Here is a 27,921-nt window from a genome sequence, read left to right as displayed (position 1 = left end):
CGGATAAAAATTATTTACTATATGATAGTAAAAAAGAGAGGTGGTATCACACTATCATGGAGCCCCCGAGCGACCTAGGCCAAGAGTGCTTGGGCTAGGGTGCTTGTAGGAGCAAACATTAAATGAAAGAAAGCGATAAGACTAAGTTTTTAGGAGAAGAAACGACGTAACTATTTGATGTTCCAAGTGTTGGTGAGAACGTTGTCATTGTCGTCCTTTAGTCGGTAGGTGCCCGGTCGGATAACCTCGGTCACTGTATAGGGACATTCCCATGGTGGAGAGAGTTTATGTTTCTCCTTGGTTGATTGGGTTCTTTAGAGTACGAGGTCTCCGACCTCGAGGATCCTCCCTCTAATTTTTCTTTCATGGTACCTACGGAGAGTTTGTAGGTAGCGAGCGGAGCGGATGACGGTTGTCTCACGAGCCTCCTTGAGTAGGTTGACCACATCCTGCTAAGCCTCCATGGCTTGGTCTCAGTCAAAGGCCTTCACTCTTGGGGCACCATGATCGAGGTCGAAGGGCAACACTGCTTTAGCTCCGTAGGATAGGAAGAAGGGTGTGAACCCTATGGATCGGTTCGGGGTTGTTCTTAGGCTCCAAAGGATTGCTGGGACCTCTACAACCCATCATCCGGCGTACTTATTGAGTCGGTTGAAGATGCATGGCTTGAGTCCTTGGAGGACCATGCCATTGGCCCGCTCGACCTGACCATTAGTACGTGGATGTCCGACCGAGGCCTAGTTGATCCTGATGTTGTATTCATCACAAAAGTCTAGGAACTTCTTCCCGATGAAGTTAGTTCCATGGTCAGTGATGATACAGTTAGGAACACTGAAATAGTAGATGATGTCAAGGAAGAACTTGACCACCTCTTCCAAACAAATGTTGGTGATGGGCTTCACCTCTATGTACTTGGTGAATTTGTCCACCACTATGAGTAGATGAGTGAAGCCGCCTAGGCCCTTTTTGAGGGGTCCTACCATATCGAGTCCCTAGACTATGAACGGCCATGTGATGGGGATGGTTTGAAGCTCCTGTACTAACAAATGAGTTTGCCGAGCGTAGAACTAGCATCCCTCACACCTACGGACGACCTCCTCTGCATCTCATAGCGCTGTGGGTCAGTAAAACCCTTAGCGAAAGGCTTTTCCAACCAGCAACCTCGGGGTCATGTGATGTCTGGAGATTCCATCATGGACCTCGAGGAGGAGCTATTTCCCTTGGTCGGTAGGGATGCACTTCATGAGTATTCCTGATGGACTTCGCTTGTAAAGTTCGTTACCGAATGTGATGAACATCTTGGTGCATCGAGCGATCCGTCGTGCTTTAGTCCTTTCTAGTGGGAGAATCTCCTCAAGGAGGTAGGCGAATAGCGATGCTCTCTAGTCGGCTTGATCTAGTGCTACCACTATGATGTCATCATGGAGGCGCCGAGGTCAAAGCTCCCGAGCGCTAGGTTGGTGTCCGGGTGTGTCTAGATCGGACCTTCCAGGATGCGGGCGGATGGCTCGTGAAGGTCATTGATGAAGACCCCATCTAGAGACAGAACCCACCTGACAGCCAATTTTGCGAGAAAATCAATGGCATCATTGTCCTTTTGGGGGACATGATGTAGTTTGATCCCCTGGAATTTGCCCTCGAGCTTGCGCACCTCCTGGAAGTATGCTGCCATGAGGGGGCTTTTGTAAGAGGACTCCTTCATGACTTGGTTGATGACCAACTCTGAGTCGCCACGAACGTACAGCCACATAGCGCCGAGCTCGATGGTGATGCGCAGTCCGTTGATAAGGGCCTCGTATTCCATAGTGTTGTTTGAGGCCAAAAATTAGAGACGGATCATGTAGCGAAGCCTGCTCCCATCCGGGGAGATCAGAACTACTCTAGCCCTTGAGCCGGGTGCCATCACCGACCCATCGAAGTACATCGTCTAGTACTCGTGGGTGACATCTAGGGTTAGGAGCTGGACCTCTGTCCATTTGGTGACAAAGTCTGCGAGAGCCTAAGACTTAATAGCGGTATGGGGGATATACCTGATGTCATGGCCCATTAGTTCGAGTGCCCACATGGAGATCCGTCCCACGATGTCGCGGTTGTGGACGATGTCTCCCAGCGGGAATGAAGTGACGACCATGACTTCGTGCTCGGTGAAATAGTGTAGGAGCTTTCGGGTCGCCATCAGCACGGTGTATAGAAGTTTCTACACTTGGGGATACCGAACCTTGGCATTGGTGAGTACCTCACCGACGAAGTATATGGGTCACTGGACCTTTAGGTGGTGTCCTAGCTCCTCCCTTTCAATGACCAGGGCAGCGCTCACCACATGGTTGCTTGCCATGACGTAGAGGAGGGGTTCTCCCTGTTCGAGAGCGACGAGGATTGGGGCCGACGTCAGTGACGCTTTGAGGCTCTCCAAAGCCTGTTGTGCTTCCTTAGTCCAGACGAACACGTCCGTCTTTTTTAGAAGCTTATAGAGAGGCATCCCCTGCTTGCCTAGCCAGGAGATGAACCGGCTTAGGGCGGCCAAGCAGCTGGTGAGCCTTTGTACGCCCTTGACATTGCGTATAGAGCCCATGTTGGAGATGGTTGTGATTTTTTTGGGGTTGGCCTTGATACCCCGTTCAGACATAATGTATCCAAGCAGCTTCCCCTTTGGAACCCCGAAAACACATTTTTTGGTATTCAATTTGATGTTGAACCTTTGGAGGTTCACAAACATTGCGGCTAAGTTCGCGATTAGGTCACAAGCTTGAGGCGTTTTTACCACTATGTCATAAACATAGACGGCTATTGTTGGTTTTGGCCGCTCAACTTGGTCAGGTTGGTTGAGCAGGTCGATTTGATCAGCGAAGCATTGCTGCATGCACCATTGATAGGTGGCGCCAGCATTCTTCAGACCAAAAGGCGTGGTTACATAACAGTATGAACCATACGGGGTGATGAATGAGGTTGCGAGCTGGTCAGACTCTTTCATCGTGATATGGTGATAGCTAGAGTAGGCATCCAGGAGAGGATTTCACATCCTGAGGTGGAGTCGACTATCTGGTCTATGCGTGGCAAAGAAAATGGTCCTTCAGGCACGCCTTGTTGAGGCTAGTATAATCAATGCACATTCTCCATTTCCTGAACTTCTTTTTAACAAGAACAGGATTGGCAAGCCAGTTGGAGTGGTACACCTCCTTGATAAATCCGTCTGCCAGGAGTTTGGCGACCTCCTCGCCTATGGCCCTGTGCCTCTCGTCGTCAAAGCGACACAGCCATTGCTTGGTGGGCTTTGAGCCTAGGATGAGGTGTAATGCATGCTTGGCAACCTCCCATGGTATGCCTGGCATGTCAGAAGGTTTCCATGCGAAGACATCATGATTGGCGCATAGAAAGTCAGCGAGCTCGCATTCCTATTTGGCCGAGAGCTAAGTCCCGATCCACACCATCTTGGTTGGGTAGGTGGGGTCGATCCCCACTACCTTAGTTTCCTCGAGTGGGTGGAAGGCAGTCGAGGAGGTTGGCTTGTTGTAGTCCGGGACTGTTGGGGTCGATGATTCTCTAAGCCGAGGGAGCTCAACTGAGTTGATGACGGTAGTGGCGAGCTCATAATGCTTGTGGTCGCACGTGTAGGTGCATGAAAAGGTGCTACCCACAATGATGACGCCGTTCGGTCCTAGCATCTTTAACTTGAGGTAGGTGTAGTTGGGGATCGCCATGAACTTGGCATAGTATGGCCGCCCCAAGATGGCATGGTAGGACCCTGGGAAGTCCACCACCTCAAAGGTGAGGACCTCTGAGCGAAAGTTGGCTCGGTCACCAAATGTGACGGGCAGGTCGATCTGCCCGAGCGGGTATGCCTGAGTTCCTAGGATCATGCCGTGGAAGGGAGAGCTCACCGGGCGGAGCTCCGATCGGGGGATACGCACGGCGTTGAGGGTGTCGACATAGAGGATGTTGAGGCCACTGCCTCCGTCCATCAGCACCTTGGTGAGGTGCTTCTTGCGGACAATGGGGTCGACGATGAGCGGGTAGCGACCTGGTCTGGTGACATGGGAAGGATGGTCCCTCTGATCAAAAGTGATTGGAGATTCTAACCAGCTAAGGAAGGAGGGGACGACCATTTCAGTGATGCATGCCTCTCTATAGCACACTTTGTGCTAGCACTTGGAGTAGATGTCATCAGATCCCTCGAAGATCATGAGGCATTCCTCCGGATCGGGAAAGTTGTCCCCATCCTACCAACCACGCCTCATTTCTTGGCCACTGCCTCCTTGCCCATTCCTTCTTTCGGTCCACCAGCCTATCGCAGAAAGCGCTTAAGGAGTTTGCAGTCCTTATAGAGGTGCTTGACAGGGTAGGTATGGTTGGTGCATGGACTCTCCATGAGCTTGTCAAAGTGGTTAGGCTAGCCCTGCTGGGGCTACTTGCCCACACGATTGGCCGCGGTGACCAAAGCGGAGTTGGCCGGTCGGCACCGATCCTTCTTATTCTTTTTGCCCCTTTGGGTGGAGGGGCCCTCGTCTTTGTCCTCACACTTGGCCTTGCCCTTGTCCTGGCCTCCACTAAAGACTACTCTGACTGCCTCCTCGCTAGAGGCATGGTTCATGGTGACATCGAGCAGGTCATGGGTGGTACGGGGCTTCAGACAGCCGAGCTTATGGATCAAGGACTCAAAAGTTGCCCCAGAGAGGAACGCGGTGATGACATCCACGTCAATGACATTAGGAAGGGAGTTGCATCATTTTGACAACCTATAGATGTAATCTCATAGGAACTTGTTGGGCTCCTGCTGGCAGCTCTTGAGGTCCCAGGAATTCCTAGGGCAGACATAAGTCCCCTAGAAATTCCTGATGAAGATCCTCTTGAGATCCGCCCAGTCGCAGATGCTGTCAGGAGGGAGGAATTCGAGCCATGCTTGAACATGCTCCCTCACGCAGATGGGGAGGTATTGAATGATGAAATGGTCATCATCCACTCCTCCGGCTCGGTAGGCGAGCCAAAAGTCTTCGAGCCATATACCAGGATTTGTTTTCCTAGTGTATTTGGCGATGTTGATAGGTGATCGAAAGCGCTGTGGGAATGGTGCTTTCTAGATGCAACGGCCAAAGGCCCATGGTCCCAGGCCCTCCAGGCTAGGACTCCGGTCGTCTAGTCAGCGACCATGCCTGGGGTACATTTCCTCACCCCCTCGATGGTTCGGCCAGGGCCCATGCTGCCTGCTCTCACCGCCCCATGATGGACATCATCATCACGCCGGGCTTGACACTGATTGTTGATGACGCTGCGAGCATCATGGTTCAATCAAAGCCGTTCTCACACAGGTGGCTGGTGTGGAGCGGGCGTCGGGTCAGGCCATGGTATAGCTATGGCCTCCTGTTCTACGCCTAGCGACTGTAGTGGTGAGCGAATGAAGCGATTCAACTGGGTGTCCCCATTCCCCCGGTGGGGAGAGAGGCCACGAGTCGGTGTCGTGACGTGAAGCTTTCCGCCTGTTGAACGGTGGCGGTTTCCACCAGCGCCCGAAGGTTCCGGTGGATCGCTTACTCCTAGGGGTCGACAGGCTCTAGAAGGCCACGTAGAAGCATTGCCACAGCGGTGATGTTCTGGCCAGCCCGAGCGAACTGTATGGGATTATTCCCCCCGTCCATGATGTCGTGCTGGACCTAGCGGGCATGACCCCAGGCGTCGCTCGCCAGGTTACATGCGCATGGCACAGCATGCTGCGCCAAGGGCACCAATGCAGGTGGTGGCTGGCTCTGTCGCCTTTGTCGCAGCTCCTCGCCGTGCTCCTACGCACGCGTGAGGGGCTTCGCATGAGGGTCTAGAGGGGTGTGAGTCTGTAGGGACTCTGCTATCACCGGTGGCTATCTCAGAGCATCCGCCATAGTGCACTCCCGGGACAGAGGGTGCCTAGGTGCCATGACATCGCTGATGCTAGAGCCATCGCTTTCAACCTCATCATCCATGAGGTCATGGAAAGAGGTGGGAGCATAGCCTGCCATCCCCACGAATTTGGATGTGAGAGGGGGCGGCGTCAACATCTTTTGGAGCCCCCGCACGTACGTGTCTACGGAGGACGTGAGGCCGTAGGGGAACCGGTTGCATGGTGGTCACGGTGGGGACAACGGGGTCCCTTTGGAGAGTCGACGAAAGATATTAAATAGCGAATAAAGAACAATATGTATGTTACTTACAATGGGGTTTGAGCCAAGCGTGGGCTCAGAGCGAAGCGTAGGTGTTTCGTTGTCGAGGTCGCCGGGTGTCCCGGAGCCAACGGAGGGCGCTCCTCCTCCGACTGGTGTCGGGATAGGTGCCTTCCCATGAAGGCGAAGCACGCCGAGCCGGTCAGCGATGAAGTCTAGGCTTCCAAAGAGGAAGGTCTGGGACGGCTCCAAGATGGGAAGAACCCGCATCCCAATAGGCGGGAGCGTGGGAAAATCCAGCGAACCAAAGCGAATCGTATCGCTTGAGCCCGTCACGATGAAGATGGCAGTAATGTGGGCCATCCGATGACCAAAAGCATGAACGTACGACGTTCTCCCCACGGACAGCGCCAACTGTCGGTGCAAAAAGTGACCAACAAGTAAATATTTATCATTTTGCCGTACGCTGTGATCGGATGTGGCCTAGCACTTAATGACACAGGGTTTATACTGGTTCAGGTAATGTGCTCTACGTTTAGTTTGAGTCAGTCGGTGACTTTATTCCTAAGCCTAGGTGCTCGAAGTTTGCTGTGGGATTACAAACGAGTGGGAATAAGATGGGGGTGTTAGAGGTCCGGTCAGACTCTGTACCGAAGGGCTAAGAGTGACGAGAGCTCCTACGTGTGCTAAGTATTGGAACATATGCTTTTTTAGCTTTAGAGTTCTAGAGCTGTGAAGCTATTCGAGTGCTCAGAATGTCTAAAGCTAGCAGAGAGAGAGTCGGAATGATCTGTCCTTTGTTGGGAGAGAGCGCATCCCCTTTTATAGGTGAAGGGGATGGTCCTAGAAGTTTAGAGAGAGAGAGAGAGAAAGAGAGTGTTCCCTAGTCTTGTTGCCCATGCCGTCGGGTACAAGACAGTTTGTCGGCGCCCACAATACTGTTGATGCCCAGATGCATGTGGTAGGCCCCATCGTGTTCTTCTGGTATGGCAAATGTTAGTGCCTACCATACTATAGGACAAATGTCGGCACCTACAACACTGTTTGTGTTCTGACATGTCTGGGAGGCCGCAAAGTACCCTTCTGGCATGGCCTGTTAGTACTGTCCTACAGGTGTGCAGAGTACGGTCCTCGGTATTGTGGTTGACTTGAGCGCCTTACCTTATCTGCTTTGCCTGATTTCTTAGGTCCACACCGAGCGAGCGTCCCCGGCCGGTCGTTCCCAGTCGGCTCCGACCGCGCCGATCGGAGAAGAGCCGTAAGCAGTGGTTCGGTGTATTCTCGGTCGGAGTCGGAAGCGAGCGTCGTCCCCTCCTTGGCCAGGCCTTCCGGTTGGAGATTGGATCGCTCTTCCGGCTTGCCGTTAGGTATCTTGGCCGGCCTAGGAGTTGTGCGTTGTTTGTAATGCCGTCTGCTGGGCCGAACTTTTGCTGGGAAGCGGGCCCATTAGGAACCCCGGGTTTATGAACCCGACAATTATATATTTCTTACAAATACTTACTTTGAAATTAGTTAAACCATAATTGTAGAGACTTCTACATCAATCTATAGAAGCTTTCCGCAAATCGTCCTCTATGAAATTCCCGCAGCAATGCGCGGAATATCATCTAGTAAATCAAAGTAACGAACGCGAAAGCTCTTTGGCCATCTCAAATGAAGAGAGAGAGAGAAAAAAGCGAATCATCTTCCTACCTGGACCGCGATGAATCGAACCATACCATTAGAGCTATTGAATCATCCAGAGAGAGAGAAGGAATTGACTCCAATTTTTTAGCCGATTGGTGGGGGTTAAAAAAATATAGTGGACAATGACGGATCTAGAATGCAAGTTCAGGAGCTGAAACCTCATCTTCAACCTCCAGTCTCTCCTCCTCAAAGCAGTCATAGCAAAAATTCTTGTAAGGAGATCTAGAGGGGCTCCATGGGATCAGCAGCGGTATGGGGGCTTAAGCCCCCCTCCCGCCCCACTGCTAGATCCGTGCATGCTTGAATGTTGATCCGACAATGCTGTATCCGGTGGCCGCGACCTTCTTCACTGATCCACTGGCGGCTTCCACCTCAGCTGCCTTCTTCTTCCCCGTTGGCGCTGATCCGCTGGCTTCCTTGGCGTCGTCGCTGGCATTCAGCAGAAAGTCCGGCTGCGGCGCAGCAGCCGCTGCTGCCGTGAGGTCATCACGTAGACGGCAGCCCCAATTGGTCCACATGGTGTTGAGGTACTTGCGCGAGCATTCTATGCCGCTCCTCTCCTGGAAACCCTCTCTAGCCAAGCATGAAAGGTGATTTGCATCACAAGATAATATGTAATAAACTAATTGTTACTCGATCGAGGGAGCTAGATGCATGAAGTCCCTATAATCATACGAGGATACAGGGATGGCAGGGCCACCCCCCCTAATATCACCACAATTTTTTTTACTTAGTGCATAATTTAATTATCTGTATTTATATTAGAAAAATATGATAAAAAGTTCTTGTCGTATTTTTTTATGTCTTCTCCACAACAAAATCATATAAAATACAATTATAACAAAATGTTTTGAATGAGATTTTTTGCCTGCCATATTAGGATAAATTTAATGAAATTTTAGGTTTTACTAAAAGTGTACTTACATTTCATCATATTTTACATTTTACTCAATCCGTATTTAACTAGTAATGACAATCAAGGTTCTAAGTGCAACGAATACACTTAAAAACCTAAACAGATGAGCTACACTCAGTTCCTATATATCAAAACTTTTGACCAGCTCCGTATAGGGAGAGAGGGAGGGAGTCTTGAGTCTTGGCAGAGTAAAGAGTCAAACGAAACAATCTTTGCGTCCCATTTTTTTCTCATGAGTTGACTGGTCACTGATGAAGTGATGATGCTCTTCGCGTGCATGGCTGGTCGGGATGGAAAGGGTAAACCAGAATTTACCATCAGCTAATCCGACTCGAGAAAAAAATGTATAAACAAGAACCACAAAATCATTCTTTTTTTTATGTGTAGTGTAGAAAGTGAGTCTCTCAACTGATTGGGGTGGGAAGTCTTGATTTTGAGTACTCTCTCTGTCCAAAAGAACAAATGGAATTCTCACTTCCCAAAAAGTAAAAGAGTCTAATCAAATCTGTATGAAAAATTACTAAGATCTATGATATCAAATAAATATCATTAGATTAGTTATGAAATATATTAATACTATTATCTATAAACTTGGTCAAACTTAAGAAAGTTTTGACTCATCCTAAACCTAGAATTATATTCTTTTTTGGATGAATTGAGGGAATACCTATCTTTATTTTAACAATGAAAATGCTTGTAAGTGCTAGGTAAGGAAATGATAGCCAACGCTTAGCGCTAGCACAACTGCAAACACCTGTTAAGAGCAATGAGCGTTAAGAGGTAAATACGGAAACATGTTATACAAATGACTAGATTAAACAACACTACGATGCAAAGTTGTTAAATCAAATTACATCCCGATTCTGAAACATATAACCAAAATGAAAAATGAGACATACATGTCATAAGATTTGTTAACACAATTCTGTCGCCGCCTGAACAAAATTGGCAGCCAACTCGAGCTCAACAACCCAGCACCAATAACCACTGAAGTCTAATTTGATCTAGATGTACATACACAAGAATGGTTACCTACACATACTGTAACCCTCAGCTCCAGCATCACAAATGACAGATTCGAGGTAAGTTAGACGATATCTTAAGGGCTCTCAGAGATTAGGTCACAACAAACAATGTTCAAGCTCCATCAGTTACTTTTCACAGATCACGGACAATGTCGGCTTGAAAATGAGCATGTTCGCTTGGTCGTATTTGGCTTATAAGCCATGGCTTATCAGCCAACGAACAATATTTTTCTCTCACACCAAACCAGCCAACAGTACTTTCAGCCATGGCTTATAAGTCAAACAAGCCCAAACGAACATGACAACGTGCTGCCATTACCTGTACACACAGCTGAAAACACAGTACACAGTGCCAAAGGCGTACGCCTTCCTAGCCATCCAGCCTATAGTTGCAGTTGCAGTTACCGAAGTTGTCGATTGTCCTGGAGCAACGTGCTGCCATGATTTTCCCAGTCATTTCCCGTCAGATGAAGAACACTAGAAGAGCAGGATCCAGAATTATAATATCAAGGAAAACGACTGTCATTTCTAGAATATCTGCCTGAAGGAATCCTTTGTAGTGCCTGGGAGAAATCTGGCTTGAAGCGCTTATTAAAATTCGGCGCCACTGACCTGTCCAAAGAGGCAAAGTTCAAATATTATAGATCGAAGCTTGCCAAGGCTGGGGGGCTGGGGCAGGGCACCCAGGTACCATGTCCACTCTAACGGGTGCTGGGAAATTATGGTCTTCACTGCTAAATAAACCTTAGCTAACTTCAGCAATCATGGTCAAAGAAAAAAACAGAGACACTACCCAACCATCACCTTGGAGATGCAGATTGCCTCGGAACATGTTGACCGAGCATGGATTTCAACATTCCATATGCCTCATCAGCAGCCTATAAAAGGATATTGTTTGAGTGAACAGTTCAGAAATGAAGCATTAAAATGAAGTGCAAACTTTACCCCAAAAAAGCTCCTTTTTGTGCAAAAATATTATAGTCGTGTGACTCCTGTCATTGATCATGTTACAAAATTACAGCAGTTTTAGTTTTTTTTCAGTCTTAAAAAGCAAGACTTCAGTAGCTAGTTTACTTCCAGACAGGCTAGTAGTGAAGGTTGTTAAATGCACAAATAAACTGTTGACTGCAACAGGAAAACTAGTTGCAAAATATTGTAGCAGAGAGTAAAGCGCTCCTTTTTGTGGATGCAAGAGAGACCTACTGGGTTTATTTGTTCATATCAAAACCCCAAGGAGAACAAAGTATAAAATCAATAAAAGAAAATCATTTCTTGTATCTGCTTACAACCTGCAGCTTAGCTTCCTCCCATGTTGCTCCAACTCCTTTACCAAGGACTTTTCCTCCTATTTCTACCTGAAAAAACAAATGTAATTTCACAATAGTAAACTATAGTGAGCATGAATGCAAAAGTTCTCTGTTCAAGCCATCAGCTAAAATTGATTCTAAAAGGAGAAAAGCTACTTGGCAATGACAGCAACATAGAACAAATTATGTACTATACACAAGGGTAACAGAGAAGGGCGGGCCTGGTGCAAGCGGTAGAGTCTTACCGCCTGTGACCGGAAGGTCCCGGGTTCGAGTCGCGGTCTCCTCGCATTGCACAGGTGAGGGTAAGGCTTGCCACTGACACCCTTCCCCAGACCCCGCACAGAGCGGGAGCTCTCTGCGCTGGGTACGCCCTTTACACAAGGGTAACAGAGGCAAGTTTTAGTTTTTCACTAAGTGCGGTTACAGTATCTAGATTTATACGATGTACCAGACAGATAGATGTAGGATGAATACATTCATCCAGATGAAGTACTGACCTGAGCACGAATTTCTTTATCTACTGAACCATCCACAGATGGCTGAGCATGGAAATCTAAATTATACCCTTCAACCGTACACTGCAATGTACCACAACATACTTTAGATAAATGATTATAATTGTCCTAAAAGTGGTAATGTAGGCAGCAACTTACAAGCTCCTTAAGAGCAGCAAAAGAAGCACCAGGTTTTCTTAAAGTATCAATTCTGTCATTCATATATCTAGACTCAGCTGAAGTGCTTGCAACTGGTAATGTGTCATATATATTACTTCCTGGATATCTGTTTGACTTTGGATGCCTATTAAAGTCATTCTCCTTCAGAAATGTCACCTTATCTGGGTCCCATGATAGAAATTTGTCTGCAAATAAAGTTCATATCAAAATATGTACAATATTTACAAGAGGATTGATGTGTTCTACATTTTTCCACACTTTATTGAAGGCATTCTGCATGAAGTGCAAGTTGAACAAAAACACAGGCCTCGACATTCAGCAACCACAAGCTGACACGCACTGAAATATGATTCAACAACCAGAATGACAAACTTTGTCACGATTTTGAGATTACAATATAAACTCTTTAGTCCACTACTGAAAATAAAATAAATGGTAAGTATCCAAAATCAACCGCCTGTAGTTTACATATTTGCAAAGCCAACTAGAAATGAACAAAATGGGGAGTCTGACATTAATTCACCTGCCAGATTTCTTAAGGATGTATCTGCAGCTCGACACTGTGCTTCTTTCCTTGTTTTTCCAACTCCTTCACCTACTTTTTCTCCAAAAATCACAACCTGAAAGATAAAAAATAAAATAGGAACGAGAATTATGAGACAGGCTGCTTAGAGTGATTTCCAATCAGTTGCAAAGTCAAAAATAGTTGGTCCAAAAATAACGCAGGCTTTTAGCTATATATGCCCAATGCAATGATCAAGCACAGTGGAATGTCTGCTTTCAAGAACCCAAATTTGTAATGTACCTCCATTAACATGATCCTACATAAAATTTAGACACTAATACTGGGAAGAAGTAAAAATAGCAAAACTTGTAATGTACCTCAACGGAGAATTGCAACTCTGCCGTATCACATAAAGTTGATCGGTACTCCACCTAGGTGAACAAATACAACAGGGTAAGCTATCAGATAAATAATAAAAGAGCTATCTTCATTTCCATAATTCAAACTACCTTAAATCCACACTTCAACGCAATTTCCTCTAATACACCTGGAATTCCTCCATATCGTGCAAAATGTCGTCCCGATTCCATATGGCTGCTTCTTTGCCCTGAAGGAGCATACAATTTAAATACTGTAAACTAAGTACACACCCAGAACATTCCAAGAAAAAGGAGTTTGTTACAGGAGTACATGACTTAGCTAGCAACAACAGGGATTTTACCTAAAACATGATTGACAACAAGACCACATCAACACAATAGAATTGTTAACTTATAAGTGAATTGCCAAGTCTTCCCCATCAACTTCAGCTTTTGGAAACTGGTTGGTGCATGCAATTCAATATGGTAATAGGCCTAGGCACCCAAATTTGCTAGGCTCAACCTAGGTGGAACTACTTGACTTTGAACTTGGATGGTCTGGTGTTATAGACTCCTTTTTTGGGCGCCAATACAGGCGCCAACCGCGCCAGCCAGCGGGTCCCAATCGTGGCTAGGATGGACGGTCTAGGAAAGAGAGAATTGGGGAGGATTTTTAGGAGATTTGATTGGAGTTTGTTAGGGAAGTGCAATTAATCTATAAAGGGCACCTTAGGAGTGTAATCAGTTTTTATTGAACAAGGAATAAACCTCCCTGAGACAGGCGGGGTTTCCCTTCACGGTGGCGTCGGGCGATTCAGCCGGCGCCCTTGACGAACCCGCTGCCGTCCTTCCGACCCTCTTCGCTCCAGTTCCCAATCCCAGCTCCTCCTCCAATCACCTCTACGCACTCCTCACCGCCCACGCCGCATCATCTGGGCATACATCCACACCTCAACTGGGCTAGGCTCAATCTAACATTCCAGCCAAATACAACCTCTTGTCATCTTGTTTTGAAATGAAAACTGGACACCAAAGTAAACAAACCAATAAAGTGCAACCTACTAAAGTAATGGTGGCTCTGAAAGGTCGCATAAAGCTTGCATCCAGAAAGATGGAAACACACCACAAGAGAAGCAACAGAACCATCAAGGGTAAACAAAATATACCAGAAAAGGATCGATAAGCTGTAGGCGCATGGTTATGAAGTGTATGATAATCTTCACTTTGAGGTGGCTGAGTAAATAAAACACATGTCACCGAATCATCCATAGAAACCTCACTAATAAAGACCAATAAATCTAAAGAAGACTAATTAAAATTCTGATCAAAATAAATGATCACTAACCTGAGAAGGATATCTCTGATTCTGATAATTGTATCTATCATAAGACATAGGATTATCCCCGATAGGGATGTATGATGTATGCTGCAATTGCTTCTTATCATACTGTACAGAATCAGATTCTAAATTAAATTCTGTTGAAACCTTGTTCAGGTTCCTAGGGTTCATTTCATCCTCTAAGCAAACCCAATTTCCATGAGATTGCACAGGAGGTACTGAGACTTGTGAAGGAGGTCCAGCAGGAAACGGCGGTGCAGGATCTCTTGTGTCTTGACCATGTTGTAATATGAGAAGCCTTCTCCGAGTGTCAGGATCCAATTCAGACTCAGGAACTTCACCCTCTTCCCTAGCCGGAGAACCTTGGGAAGGATCCACATGGCCAGATTGAGCAACATGCCATCTTAGTGAAGGAGGATGAGGATCCAGATCATTATTCAAAGGCATACCCAGTGGTGGTGCTACTGGAGTAGATGAGGATATAGGTGTAAGTGTAACACAGTGTTGGTTAGCGGCTACTGACATCAGATCGACATTATTTGTTATTGGATTCGCAGATTGAAAGCTGGAAGAAGCTTCCTGAAAAATTTTCAGATGCAAATAAGAGTCAGATGTGATTTTTAAAGTGCTAAAAAACAGCATCAGTAGAACAAATATGAAGTTATTAGTTTGTGGATTATATTCACACTTTTGTTAAGCCTTCTCAGTGGAAGTTGGAATGAAACCATATGCAGCAGTTGCTAAGAAATATGAAGTTATTTATCATTTCCATTTTGTTGTAGGCAGATAAAGATGATAAAAATGGAATACTGCCATACAGAATGGCAAATAATTTTGAGGTATTGGTTGGATATAATATAGGTCAAGTCTGCAACAATTGAGTACCAAGCTATGCATTTACGCCATAAAAAATTGTTTCTTTGAAAGAAGTTTGTATTTTCATTCTGCATTTCAGGCATAACACGACTTAAATTACGAAATATTACACATGAAGGATTAAACAGTTACATCTTGAGATTCGAAAATGTACAATTCAACCCTAAAAACATGTCCAAAATGTCCAATGGGCATAAATAGCCTAAGATATTCTCTACACAATGCTTCATTTCACAGAGCATTTGATTTGATTCGCACAACAGCACCACATTTCCTGAATCTACATTAACTTTGAAATTTATACAATTTAGCCAAGAATTCATAACAAGGCACTAAAAGTGCAAACCTTCATTCTCTTCTCAACCTCTGCATCTGCCATACCATCAAAAGCTAGTGGGCTTTTGTTTACATTTGAAACAGCAGCATTCTCGTCCTAACAAAGAGAAAATTAATGTTGCTTGGTAGAAATTAGGTACAAGGTGTTCAAAATTTGGGTGCAAAGCCCTTGATCCAAAAGAAAACTGGGTTTAATCTCCAGTATTTGCCTTTATAAAGTTTACCTCTGAAATAAAATAATTGCTAACATCAGGAGCAGAAAGAATGTCATCCAATTCGTCCTCATAACAAACTTCAGTAATCCTTGGAATGATACCCTCATCAAATTCTCTGTCAATAAAATAAACCATAAAACTTCAGCTAAGGACAAAGGATTCAAGCTTGTTAAATGGTGCAGGTTACAGGAACACTAGTATACATGGCAGCAGTGTGTATTCAGTTTAGCCAGGACAATGCCATGACAACTGATTACTTAGAAGGTCATATAGGAAAATATATTCTTACTTGAAGAAACCACCCCTAACATTGCAAGCAACATTCCGTGCGACGCATAGAACTGGAATAGGGAAGTTTGCCTGAAAGTTAAAGACAAGGTGATACTACCCTCAGTAGCTCATTAAGTAAAATAGCCTTATGTTTGTATAGTAAAGTTCAGAAAAAACCTTTACCTCTGCCTGGGGAGCGTAATATGGAGCAAATGCAGGAACAACGTGAACTCTACGTTGGTCCCTCTCATCCCAAACTTTCAAACGGTCGTCAATGACAAGGGCCATTCCAGGGTGACAAGATCCATCATGGAACACATTTAGCAAAGATTTTCTTGACCCTAGATGAATAGATTTAGCATTGACTCAAAAGGATGGAAAGATCAAAAGCAGTTATGTCCATGCACATGGAAGTTCATAAAAGAGAATGACCCTATCGACAAACTCAGCAACGTACAAACACAAAATAGCATGATGCTCCTTTTATACTTGTACTGTTTGAAAGAAGGATTCAAAACATACCAGATTTGACACATACAAGTCTGTCAAGAAGTTGAACGGAGTTTATCAATCTTGAATCTGGATCAAGCAACCTCCACATTTCCAAAGCGTAGTCCCTCTCAGCCATTGTGCACACATAAACCTCAAAACGTTTGCGACCTCTTGCAATTAAGTAGCTCCGAAGGTCGTCCCATGCAGGTCTTAACCGCACCAGAACACTAGTATCTCTTATCTAAATAACAAAAAGGAAAGAAAAATAAACTGTGCAGTCTACCATCATGTAAATGTAGTTGAATCAAAGCCTGATCGGGACAGGTTCACTAACAGCAAAATAAAGTTTAGGTCAGCCAAGAAAAAAAAGAAAGGTTAAAATTTTTGTTGGCCCATATGCCAATACAGATTGATTCAAGCACATAAACCAAATGTCCAAAAGCATGAACTAGTAACATCATTTCAGTCAAGTAAAATCAGGTAAATCGCGTTAATATTCATATGGTCTCCAAATTGGCATTTTCGTATGAAAAATTTCTGCCATGTAAATCAGGTGAAACAGGATATCTATAATATATTAAATTGTTAATTTTGATGGCAGTATGGCACATTTCAGTTAAAAAAGCATCATGCAAAAACAAACTGAACAAGGTAATATGTTACTACACTTGACAAAAGTGGTGATTAATAATATATGTGGAAGTATCGATCATCGCATGGTTTTAGAACAAGTCAGAGTTATTATTTACTTACTGATGGATTTATACGTGTCAAGATAATATTTTTCTCGTGCAACCTTATAATCGGGCGTGTCATAGGTTGTTGATGATTATCAGCTAAGGGTGGAATGACCTCTGATTGTACTTTGTACAATTCTCCTCCATCAGTAACCTGGTCACTTTCTATATACTGTTTTAGGATAGACTTGTCTTCTTGGTACCTCTTGATCTCCGCCAACATACCACTAATGCGCTGCGGATCAGTCTCATTATTCAATTTTCTCTGAATAGCATCTATCCTGTCTTCAAAAGATCGCGTGGTATTGGCAACAATTAATGTTTCATCAAGGTCAAACACAATACCAAGGCATCGAAGATTCAGCATACTCAGGCAAGAATTATACAAGCCCAATGGCACTTTAAAGCCCCAAAAACATGCACCATTTGGCATGTTTCTCTTAGAAGTCATCGCCACTAAGTGTATCTCTTCTGCTCCAAGTGGAAAAACAGCCGTCTGCGAAAACAGTGAATAAAGAGAAGAAGATGAGAGAAGGAATGAATGTTTTCATATTAGGGAAAGAGTGCAAATAGAAGACTTATTGCACACAATACGCATGGAAATTCACAAGGCGCGTATAACAATCTACAATAGATGATCCCAGCTTTTCAATGTATCATGTGCCTGGTTGATCTAGTACAGAAAATAGTACTATGTAGAAAGGAAAATTCAAACCGTATGTTTTGTTCTTAATTTTTGTAGTGTTAATCAGCTGAACACTATCTATAGCCAAAATAATTAAACAAACAAATAGAACAGAAATTTGCACAGCAGTATCAATACTGATAAGTGACTATATATAGGAACACATGTGCTCTTTAAATAATTTGGGTCCGGTGAAATCAGGCTGCACATTAACTTTCCAGCAGATGATTTCCATGGACAATTAAAGCAAGCTTCAGTCATTCCTCAAATACATCTGTTGGTATGTGGAGTTCAGCTGTCAGAATCAACAGCTGCTTCAATAAAATTATGATGGCAACTAATCCAAAGTCCCAAGTCAAGAACTGCTGAATAGCAGCAAACTCTTCATATCTCTCTGGCATGCCTTAGCAACCAATGTCCCATTCAAGAGCTCAATTCATATGTTTGATGTTCGCTCCATTTTTTAAATATGAAACACTGTTCCTGAAATCTCATCCCCATAGAGCAATGTCAGGCCAGGTTCCACATTTGCATTTGTTCTATCACTTGAGATCAAGTTAAAACCAAATCCATGGTCTAGAAAACATCAATTCTCATATAAATTCCAGTCGTTATCATTAATATGTCACATCTTTGACAAAAGAAAAAACCTAGTCCACATATCAACAGAATTGTCCGTGCTGCATTACAATAATCATTAATGCAGTAAATGTTACAATAATACTTTTTTGCTAGTTTTCTTGGGCAACTTAAGACTCCTGTCTGGCTAAACTAGTCCATGTAAATGTAAAGTTCAATGGCTTAATTCGTTCATTTGACTGTCCCATTAGTTCTGATTGAGCTTTTGATTGTTTTTCTTTGTCAGGAATGATTCGCGTATATACCTTGTTATCCTTGAGACAAGTGGTGTGCATGGTGATGAGCGGCGGCGGGGGCTCGTGAGCCGTGGCAGTGGACTTCGACTCCATCACGAGGCATCGGGCGCCGGCCGCGACGACGTGCAGCACGGCGAGCGGCGGGCACCGCTCGCTGGCCGGGGACAGCCGGTCCACCCGGATCTCGCGCGCCCACGCCAGGTCCGTCTGGCCCTTGGGCCACACCTCCACCTCCCCAACATGGGTGTTCCCGTAATAAACCAGCGACTTGATCATGTCCAACGCACCGCACAAAAACAAATCCGTGCGGTTCGAGAGATCCAAATCCCTCGGATCAGCAGAATCTGTTACGCACGTCCACGCACCGGCAGATCTGTTCTTATCAAGTCTCCGGAACCAGCAAGAATTCAGCAATGGACAGATGAGCGCGTGCTGCTGCGTTATTGTACTTCTTCGGATCACATTCGAGTTCTTCGCAAATTACGAACTGATTTGGTGCGCCGGGTAGGTTTGAGGGTGGGTTTGCGCAGGTCACGCGAAGCCACGGCAATGGCGGCGGTGGGGAGCTCGGGGAGGAGAAGGGAAGGGGCTGGAGGAAGGGGGCGTCTGATCAGATTCAGAGTACCATTCATCCACGGGTGGCTCAGTGTTGGGTTGGTGAGGGATATCAACATGTTTTATTACCACTGATTTGCCGGTGGTCGGTTGGTGAGACATAAGGATGCTAGTTTTTTTTTTTTTCCGACTTGGAGCTAGGTTGGCGAGGGAGTACCATTGATCCATGGGTGGCTCGGCGCTGGGTTAGCGAAGGACATCAACATGTTTTATTACCATTCCGGTTATCCAGTGCTAGGTTAATGAGAGAGAAGGATGTTAGTTTCTTTTCGTTTAGCTTCGTGCTAGGCTGGCGAGGGTGTATTAATTATGATTATGAAATAAAGTTTGTTCGTCTATCATCTATCATAAACTATGTCTCTCCCTTTTGTATGTTCAGTCTGTTCCTTACGCAATCCATCCATCTACCTGTTATCTAATTCTCATTCTCACTCCTCATGCAACCCATGCCGTATGACTCCCACGCCACGCCATGCTGCCTCCCACTGTTTGTCAAGCTCCCTCCGACCTTGTTCCTTGCTCCCTCCCCCTTCCCTGCCTCCAAGCTCCCTATGACAGGAGACCGCGCGTTAAAAACTACGCCGCTAGAGCACCCAGGCCATTTAACGATCCTCAGACCCCTGGTACTCTAGCCCCCTGACACGGGCACTAGGGATTGGAGCTCATCCCCACAAAGGGGCTGCCCGTGGGCCAAGGTCTCTCCTTGCAATAGGGGTTGGGGCCAGGGTCAGGGCCCTTCCCAAAATCCGGCGCTGAAGACCCCAACAGTACCCGCATCCGGCGGTCGAGCGAGTCATGAGGGATGAATTTGTCTGACTCGATCGTCGGGTCCTCTGTCCCGATATAATCCCACATGGCGTGGGCTCGAGCTTTCAATGGTAGGACGCGACATGCCATGAACGTCTTAATGACCATAGGCCTCGTCAACCCCCGATCCTTCAACCACCCGATCGCATCCAGCAGCATCTTGGTCTCATGCGCTTCCGACTGCTTGGGAGGCTCGCCCACGACTCTGGTGCATTGCCGCCCACACGGTCAACATAGAACAAGGGCAGCGCCAGCCCCACATTGGGGAGAACCACTCCTGGTGCCACACCTTCTCCGACAATAGGAACGAGAGGTCGAGGTAGCGTGCCTTCATATTGTTGCAAAGCTAGATGCTGGCGACGCCCACCCAGTTGGGAACGCCCTCTGTCTTCGTCACCCACTGGTAGAGAACTCATCTCTAGAGCGTGAAGTAGGGATCTATCCCCAAAAAGCACATGGCCACGAAGATGGCGATGTGAAGGACGCCATGCGGGGTCAGATAGTGAGCCGCAGCTCGTAGAAGCGCAGCAGCCCACGGGAGAATTGGATGTGCCGGGACCCCAAACCTAGCGAGGTGAAAGGGGACGAAGGAGACAGTCTCTGACGACCCGGGCTTTGGCACTGCCTCCTCTTAGTCCAACAACCTCCTGTAAGTGGATTTTGGTGATGTTGACCACATAATTAAAGGTCTCATGGATTTTGTAAGTGTTTGACAACATTTCATAGTCATGGGTGCAAAGAAACACTAAAGGAGACCCAACTCAAAAGGATGGCTTGCAAAGGTTCAAAGAGCTAGTTTACTTTATTTTCTATTTTAAAATTGAGTTTTAGGATAAGACGTACTATCAAGAGGATACTAATAGTGTGCTGGGAAGAACCAAATGCTCATATCTTTATATACCTCAAATCAACCCAACCACAAAATGTCAAAAGCTTCTCATTCCTATTCTTGTCTAACATGCGCGTCGTCGCGAGCAATGACGAGGAGCATTGGGATACTCCGATGCAGCACTCCGTTCAATGGTTAGTTTTTGAGCCGTTGGTATTCGATCATTGGGATACTCCAATGCAGCACTAAGATGCTCACCGGAGCTATCCCATGTGTGCGCTGAAAACTGGCCAAGTTGGCAACGACTAGTTTTGTGTGGCGGGTTATAAATAGGTGGTGTGTTCGGGCATTTTACCTCTCTTGGACCCTTGGATAATATTGTAACACACTAGCCCATAAGTAGCTTGTAGTTGGACTATCTGGCCCATGGGTGGTTGTGGTTGGTGGGTTTAGTACCACCTTTCAAGTTTAGGAGGGTGACAACCAGCTTATAATCCTTGTCGATCCAAATGTAGCACCTTCGGGTTAACCCTTTTACACGAAATGAGAACGAAAGTGTAAGAGAGGTGCTCCAAGGGCATATGAGTCCTTTACTTTTGGTGGTTGCTGCCACCAACAAGCTAGGTTGAGATTGAATCATTGAAAAAAGAGTTGGCCCGTTGCTCTTGGTGGTTGCTGCCACCGACAAGCCTAGGTTGAGATTGAATTATTGAAAAGAGTTCTATGCCATGAATTAGCCCACCTTTGGTCTCTATGATTTAAGGAAACATGAGCTCGGGATTTAACCAACCAAAAGGTGAAGAAGAAGAAGCAGATGATCTTGTGGGCTTGGGTGGTTCCTTCAATCCTGTCTGTGTCCACCTCCTTGGTTGCTCCAATCCTTCTTCTTCCTCCTTGCTTGAGAGATGTTCGAAGGGTGGGGAGAGCAAGAATAGAAAGAGTGTGGGAAGGAGAGTGTGAGTGTGAGGCATAAAAAGATAGATGCCGCCGCTGGTTTGGTCGTAGAGAGTTTGCCTGGTGGGGCCAAATAAACCAGTCTTTTGTCATGCAAGTTTCAAAAGATGAACTTAAATGCAAATTATGATCATGATGCGCATGCTAAACTTGAAATGCACAAGCGGGTCGTGGTAGATTTTCTTTAGAAAATGGCAGCATATTGTAAGAGAAATTAAGGATTAAAATGTAGTTTGTATGACTTTTCTCTTATTAAAATATGTTTATCATTCCTGGATGGAGGGAGACTTGGTCAAAGATAGAAAATTTTGATTTAGGTCAAAAGTAAAGTGGTCTCTAATTTAGAACGGACGAACTATTGCATACTATAACCTTCTTATGTCTAATAAAACGGCATAAGTACTGTTTACACTCCTAAATGGTGATTTCTTTCGATGTACTCCTTTCCTATTTTCCCCTTTATTCTTTTGGTGAAGGTGTTGACCAAACCGTCTGATCTTTGTTTTTTGAACCTAAACCGTCTGATCTTACAACGAGAAGAGCACATTTCACCAAATGTTTACACTCATTGACCCCACGATAGTTGGATTGGTGATGAGGCCGACAAATTTGTTTGTGTGGTCCTAAAGATACAGTTCAGAGGCGTCAGCATCAACACTGCAAAAGCAGTCCCCCTTTTGCATTTTTTAATTAAAAATAAAAAAAAACGCAAATGCAGATGCTCCCAGGCTCGGCATAATAAATTTCTAACTCAAAACAAAATAGCAAAAATCACACTGTTGCGCTGATTACCTTCGTCAAGCACTCTAGTTGATTTCCCATGTTTGTTTGACATCACATCAGACGATCTCGCGAATCACCATTCCTGGTGCTGCTACGAGACGACCATGAATTATCGGGTCACCTTCGATAGGCGTCTCGATCATATGCCCCTAACATCTCATATCTGACAGACCAAGGTCGTGGGAGGCCGGTGTTAGATAGTTTGCATCATCTAGTAGTGGATTCTAGTGGGTGAGTTCTTTTCTAATTGAATCATATAGATCTAGAGTTTGCTTCGGGAGTAGGAGAGAGAGAGAGGGAGATGTAGGAGCATCTGACCGTCGAAGGAGCTCCCTGTCTTCGCTGGTTCGTCGATGAAGATCTGCGCACGGGCAGCGACGTTTGGTGTAGCTGTGGAGACCGGCGGTGGTGGAGGCAGTGGCGCTTTCCGCCGCTGACAGTGCCACCCTCTGGATCGGATTAGGGTTAGGACAGTGGGGCTGTAGCGACGGTGAACCTCGTACACAGAGCCGTTTGCTCCACCTCCTCTTTATAGGCACTGTGCGACGGGGGCCCACTAGCCACTAGATGGCTGGACGTCCCCGATCAGGACGCAGTCAAGGGGTCCGTCTCGACCGTTGGGTCAAGACAGGATGAGATCAATTCTAACATTCTCCCCTCTGATCTCAACTCATACTTTAACTTTGAACTTTGACTTTAATCCCTTTCACTTTTATTTGTTTCATCATAGATTAGTGCATAGAGCATGCTTCATCGTCACTGGTCAATCGCCGATAGACTTAACAACTACAATACACATCTCTGTTCTGAAACAGATTCTTTAACTTTGGGCCCTTTATTGTCCGAAAATCATAGGCTATACCATAAACCTATGTCGACTGTGTGTTCTTCAAACACACTGGGTGGTAAGCCTTTTGTACGTGTATCCGCAAGCACTTGCTTGTTACATATATGTTCAATACTTTTAGTATGATTCTGGACTTTCTCCTTCACAACGTACAACTTTAATGTCAATGTGTTTGACAGCACACTTAACCCGTTGTTATAGGAGCGAACTACTAAAATGGTTATTGCTGTTGTATACCATTATTAATTCCGGGTGTAAGTTCTTTTAATCATTTCGCCTGTCCTTAAGCCTCATAACAAGCTATACCATGGGTATACATCTTTGATGACACCACAATTGTTTCTTTGGAGCTTTTCCACAATAAAACTCCAACTGCGAATGTTAGCTACTATGTGGGTTTCACTAAGCATCTCGCCAAAATTTAACTTTTGTACCCATAACTATTTGATAGTACTTATTCTTTCTTACTCACCATGAGGCCTATAAATCTTTACACAATTGCAAAACATTCTCAACTCCATTCCAGTGATCTATATCTGGACTGGACTTCTGCCAAAAACATCCCGGATACATAAATTGTGTCAGGGTAAGTTCTTGCTTATAAGCATTCAGTAAGCTTCCAACAGCTGAAGCATATATGATGTCTATTTGATCGATCTCACATTTATTCTTGGAACACTGAAAGTTCCAAAAACTATTACCCTTGACTATAGGAACAGGCGCAGGTTTATTCACATATATACTTTATTTCTTTAGAATCTTCTCTAAGTATACACTTGAGATAGTTCTAATACCCCTTTTCCTTTTATCTCGGTAAGTTCCAATTCCTGGAACGAATGATGCTTTACTAAGACCATTCTCATTGAAACTTGAGGACAAGAACTGCTTCTTCTCCAACAGTAGATTAACACCACTACTAGCGAGTAAGGTGCTACCCACATGCAGGATTAGGAAAATAAATTTCCCATGTTTAAACTTTACATAAATACAATTGTCCTCTATATTCTCTTTAAAACCCAAACTTTCTTATTGTACTGTCAAACTTCAAGAACCACTGTCTTGAAGCTTGCTTTAATCCATAAATAGATTTCTTTAGGCAACATCCCTTTACGTTCTTTTCCTTCCACGACAAAACCTTTTGAGTTATGCCATGTGTCGGGTACCATAAAATGGGGTACCCCTGAACGTATACCAAAAGAATCACTTAGACCCCATCGAAAACAAAGCCAAAAGGCAAGCCATAGGTTAAACCCCGACCTCGTCCGAGGCCACCGATTCTCCGCCTCGCTCGAGGCCTCGCACGGGAGGCCTCGATGGCCTGCCAATTCTCCGTCTCGCGCGAGGCCTCGACGAGGAACCAATTTTCCGTCTCGCCTGAGGCCCCGCCGTACAGCCTCGAACGAGACAGCGATTCTCCGTATCGCTCGAGGCCGGCTCGGCAATAACCCATCGCTCCTGCCTCGACTAGTCTTCCTGACAGCGCGTCGCATCCCATTAATGCGTCAACCACTCCCGCAATCTCAGCCGGACGGCGGCTCGACACCGCGGAGTGGCCGACGGGACAAGAAGTCGCATCAACGCCATACCGACCAGGATAGGGCGCGGCTAGGATTACTGGCCACTATGCTCTAGTGCTGTGCCCACGCTCAGCGCCTGCACTGCACTGTGCCACCTAACCCCCGCCCCAGAGACAACGTGGCATGGGGAGTCAATGCTCGGGTCACCATAGCCTCGGAATCAGCGTGCGAGACCAACTGCTCCCTCCAAGCCTCGGCAACCTACTACAGGGTCTCAGCAACCTCAGGATTCACATCTGCCGAGCCTCCCACGATGGCTCGGCCTCGGCACCAACTGAGCCTCGGCTTCTCATGCAATCAATGCACAGTGATTGGCACATCGACCACTATGCCCCCGCTTCAAGATAACACTAGAGCCCCACGATGCACAAGATCGGATGTGACCTGGCACGTCGCTCCCAGTACTTCAAGGATGGGACCACTCCGTCGACCACACCGCCATAGTAACAGGCTACAGGGCTTGGACATGTCCGCCTCCATTCGCACGACGTCATGTAGCTAGCGCATGTACCACCCTTGTCCCCCCTTCAACTATAAAAGGGAGGGACCAAGGCCGTTTCGGGGGATGGGAGGTGGACAATCGAGACCTATGCCCACGCAACGAACTCACGCATAAACTGCTCAAACGAACACTCGAAGCTCCCCCACGGACCTGAGATCAACATCTCAAGTAACCCACGCCGCTCCATGTAGAGACCTAGGGACTAGCTCCCTCTCTCGCCCTGCTTGTAACCCCCTACTACGAGTATTTCGGTGCATGGAATACAAGATCGATCTATCAAACTAGGACGTAGGGTACTCATTACCCGAACTAGTATAAACCTTGTGTCTCTTTGCATCACCATCTAGGATTAGGAACACATAGTACAAATTTACTAGTTGGTTGAGGGCTCGCTAGTCCAAAACATCGACAGTTGGCGCGCTAGGTAGGGGCCTCTACGTGTTAGCTTCGTCATCCCAACAAGTTCCGGATGGCAGACCCCGTACGACCACTACGTCTCGGCATGGTGATCTGGTTCGGGAGCCTAGAGTTCATGTCCCTAGGATCTGAGTACGACATGGTGCTCCTCACACCCCGAGCCCCACCGACCGACGATGACATCACACACCGGCAGCCCAGGCGCAGGCGCACCAAGCGTGATGTGGACGGGACCACCCCAACACTGCGCAAACCTAGGGTGATGTGCCACGCCCCGCCGGTATCCCATGCCCAGCTGCTGGCACAAGGTCCCTGGTCGGGGACCTGTCCAGCCTAAGCCTGGACAAGGGAAAAACGCCGACGACGTGCGGCGATGCCCCATCATTGAGCTCTGCTCCACCACTCCCTGAGGAGCCAACTCCGGCGGAGCAGAGCCCGACGATGGCACCATCCCCATACCCCTTTGGGTTGAGAAATGCTGCCGCCTCCTACGCTTATGCCTACGCTTCCGCTCACGCGGATCCCTCAGGACGCCACCAGCGCTTCGTCCTCGACTTCGACACCGCCGCGTCGACCCATACCCACGCTAACTCCTCGGAGGAGGACGAGGCATGGGCCAGAGCAGATTTCTTTGGACTCCACGACCCTAAAACCATGCGCCGCTTCTTGGCCGCAAGCGACTACTGCTTCGGCTACTCCGACTCCGACGACGAAGGTGCTTATGACCCCACTCGCGAGTGTTTCCACATCGGGCTCGGGATACCGAGGGCGGGCAAGGAGGACGAGGGGTAGGTAGCCATTCCCCGCTTTGCCCGGGAGCAAGCGCTGCCACACCTCCGCATGTTGTCCTACCGGTAGTGTGGAATGAGAACCCCGCCCCCGCATGACCTCAACGCCCGGACCTGGAATAGCTCTGTGAGCTCTAGGCCAAGGTCGAACAGGACTGACTCCTCCTGCAGCAGCTTCGAGACACTCTCAAGCAGGAGCAGCGAGATCATGGCGATGGCGGAGGAGCTCGATAGAGGGCCTGCGACATGCACCACCGCATCAACGACGACGAAGGGAGTGAGCAGACCCCAATCTTCAATCGCGCTAGCTAGAACGTCATGACTGTGGCGATGCTAGTCTGCACGATGCCCGAGCCCTCCACCATGGAGGGGCGATGGGTCCATGGTGAGCTTTGGGATCTCCTCGAGACCAGCCGTGGTGCAGCAAGCTAAGAGTTTTGCCTCTCGACGGCACGGGGGCGCCTTGGACCTTCGCATGGCACCGCCTTGGCAGAATAGGGAGGCCTCGGTATGTCCCGAGCCTGCTTGGGCACCGATAGCCCACAGGGTCCCCTTGCTGCTTGACCTGCCTCGGCAACCAACATGAGGTGCAGGGAGATCATGAGGTGGTCAGCAGACGACGATGCCACGACAATGAGGGGCCTGCCTAGGGCTACCATCCACACTGAGGTGGCCGTTATGACAGTGAGAAGGACCGCAGTCCTTCTCTTGAACCGCCTAGCCCTCAAGTCTTCAGCAGAGCCATCCGCACTGCTCATTTCCCGACCTGGTTTCGGCAACCAGCCAACCTCATGAAGTATAGCGGCGAGACCAATCCCGAACTTTGGCTTGCCGATTACCGCCTGGCTTGTCAGCTAGAGCCATCTGCACCGAGGTGGCTCAGTGGCGAGGCACCTAACTCCAAGCATCGTGTTGGGACGTTCGAGCCTGCGGAGGCCATCAAGCTTGTCCTAGTTGACCCCGCCTGCGTCGATGACCAGGCGCTGAGGATCAGCGCCACCCTCAACATCAAATAGGAAGCCATGCTCGTCGACTTTCTCTGTGCGAATGCCGATATGTTCGCATGGAGTCCCTCGGACATGCCAGGCATACTGAGGGAGGTCACTGAGCACGCCTTGGACATCCGAGCTAGCTCCAGACCGGTGAAGCAACGCCTATGCTAATTCGATGAGGAAAAGTGTAGGACCATCAGTGAGGAGGTGCAGAAACTCTTAGCATCCGGGTTCATCAAGGAAGTATCCCATCCAGAGTGGTTGACTAACCCTGTGTTAGTCAAGAAGAAAAATGGGAAGTGGAGGATGTGTGTAGACTACACCGGTTTGAATAAAGCCTGCCCCAAAGTCCCCTTCCCATTACCTCGAATCGATTAAATCATTG

The 27,921-nt window shown here is 46.8% G+C and overlaps 1 protein-coding gene across 5 annotated transcripts; it reads right to left on the bottom strand.

The window, feature by feature from the left end:
* Nucleotides 1-9,520: 9,520 nt before the first annotated feature.
* LOC136497489 (RNA polymerase II C-terminal domain phosphatase-like 1) lies at nucleotides 9,521-19,331 on the bottom strand. Of its 5 annotated transcripts, XM_066493309.1 has the most exons (19): nucleotides 18,435-19,331; nucleotides 16,882-17,361; nucleotides 16,159-16,369; nucleotides 15,820-15,977; nucleotides 15,656-15,726; nucleotides 15,376-15,481; nucleotides 15,162-15,248; nucleotides 14,389-14,518; nucleotides 13,946-14,301; nucleotides 13,767-13,833; nucleotides 12,751-12,848; nucleotides 12,619-12,672; nucleotides 12,260-12,356; nucleotides 11,716-11,921; nucleotides 11,560-11,640; nucleotides 11,305-11,433; nucleotides 11,042-11,107; nucleotides 10,557-10,630; nucleotides 9,522-10,364 (listed from the first exon to the last, which is right to left on the bottom strand). In XM_066493309.1, the coding sequence occupies exons 1-19, from the start codon at nucleotides 18,699-18,701 to the stop codon at nucleotides 10,259-10,261; spliced, it is 2,844 nt and encodes a 947-aa protein (XP_066349406.1). In that variant the 5' UTR covers nucleotides 18,702-19,331; the 3' UTR covers nucleotides 9,522-10,258. The 5 variants fall into 5 exon arrangements, with proteins under 5 accessions (XP_066349405.1, XP_066349406.1, XP_066349404.1 ...); XM_066493308.1 differs by having other exon boundaries at nucleotides 9,521-10,364; nucleotides 13,946-14,518; nucleotides 15,820-15,893; XM_066493307.1 differs by having other exon boundaries at nucleotides 13,946-14,518.
* Nucleotides 19,332-27,921: the final 8,590 nt, after the last annotated feature.

The sequence above is a fragment of the Miscanthus floridulus genome, chromosome 12 (assembly GCF_019320115.1).
Source record: "Miscanthus floridulus cultivar M001 chromosome 12, ASM1932011v1, whole genome shotgun sequence".
NCBI lineage: Eukaryota > Viridiplantae > Streptophyta > Magnoliopsida > Poales > Poaceae > Miscanthus > Miscanthus floridulus.
This window is presented reverse-complemented; position numbering and strand designations above follow the sequence as displayed.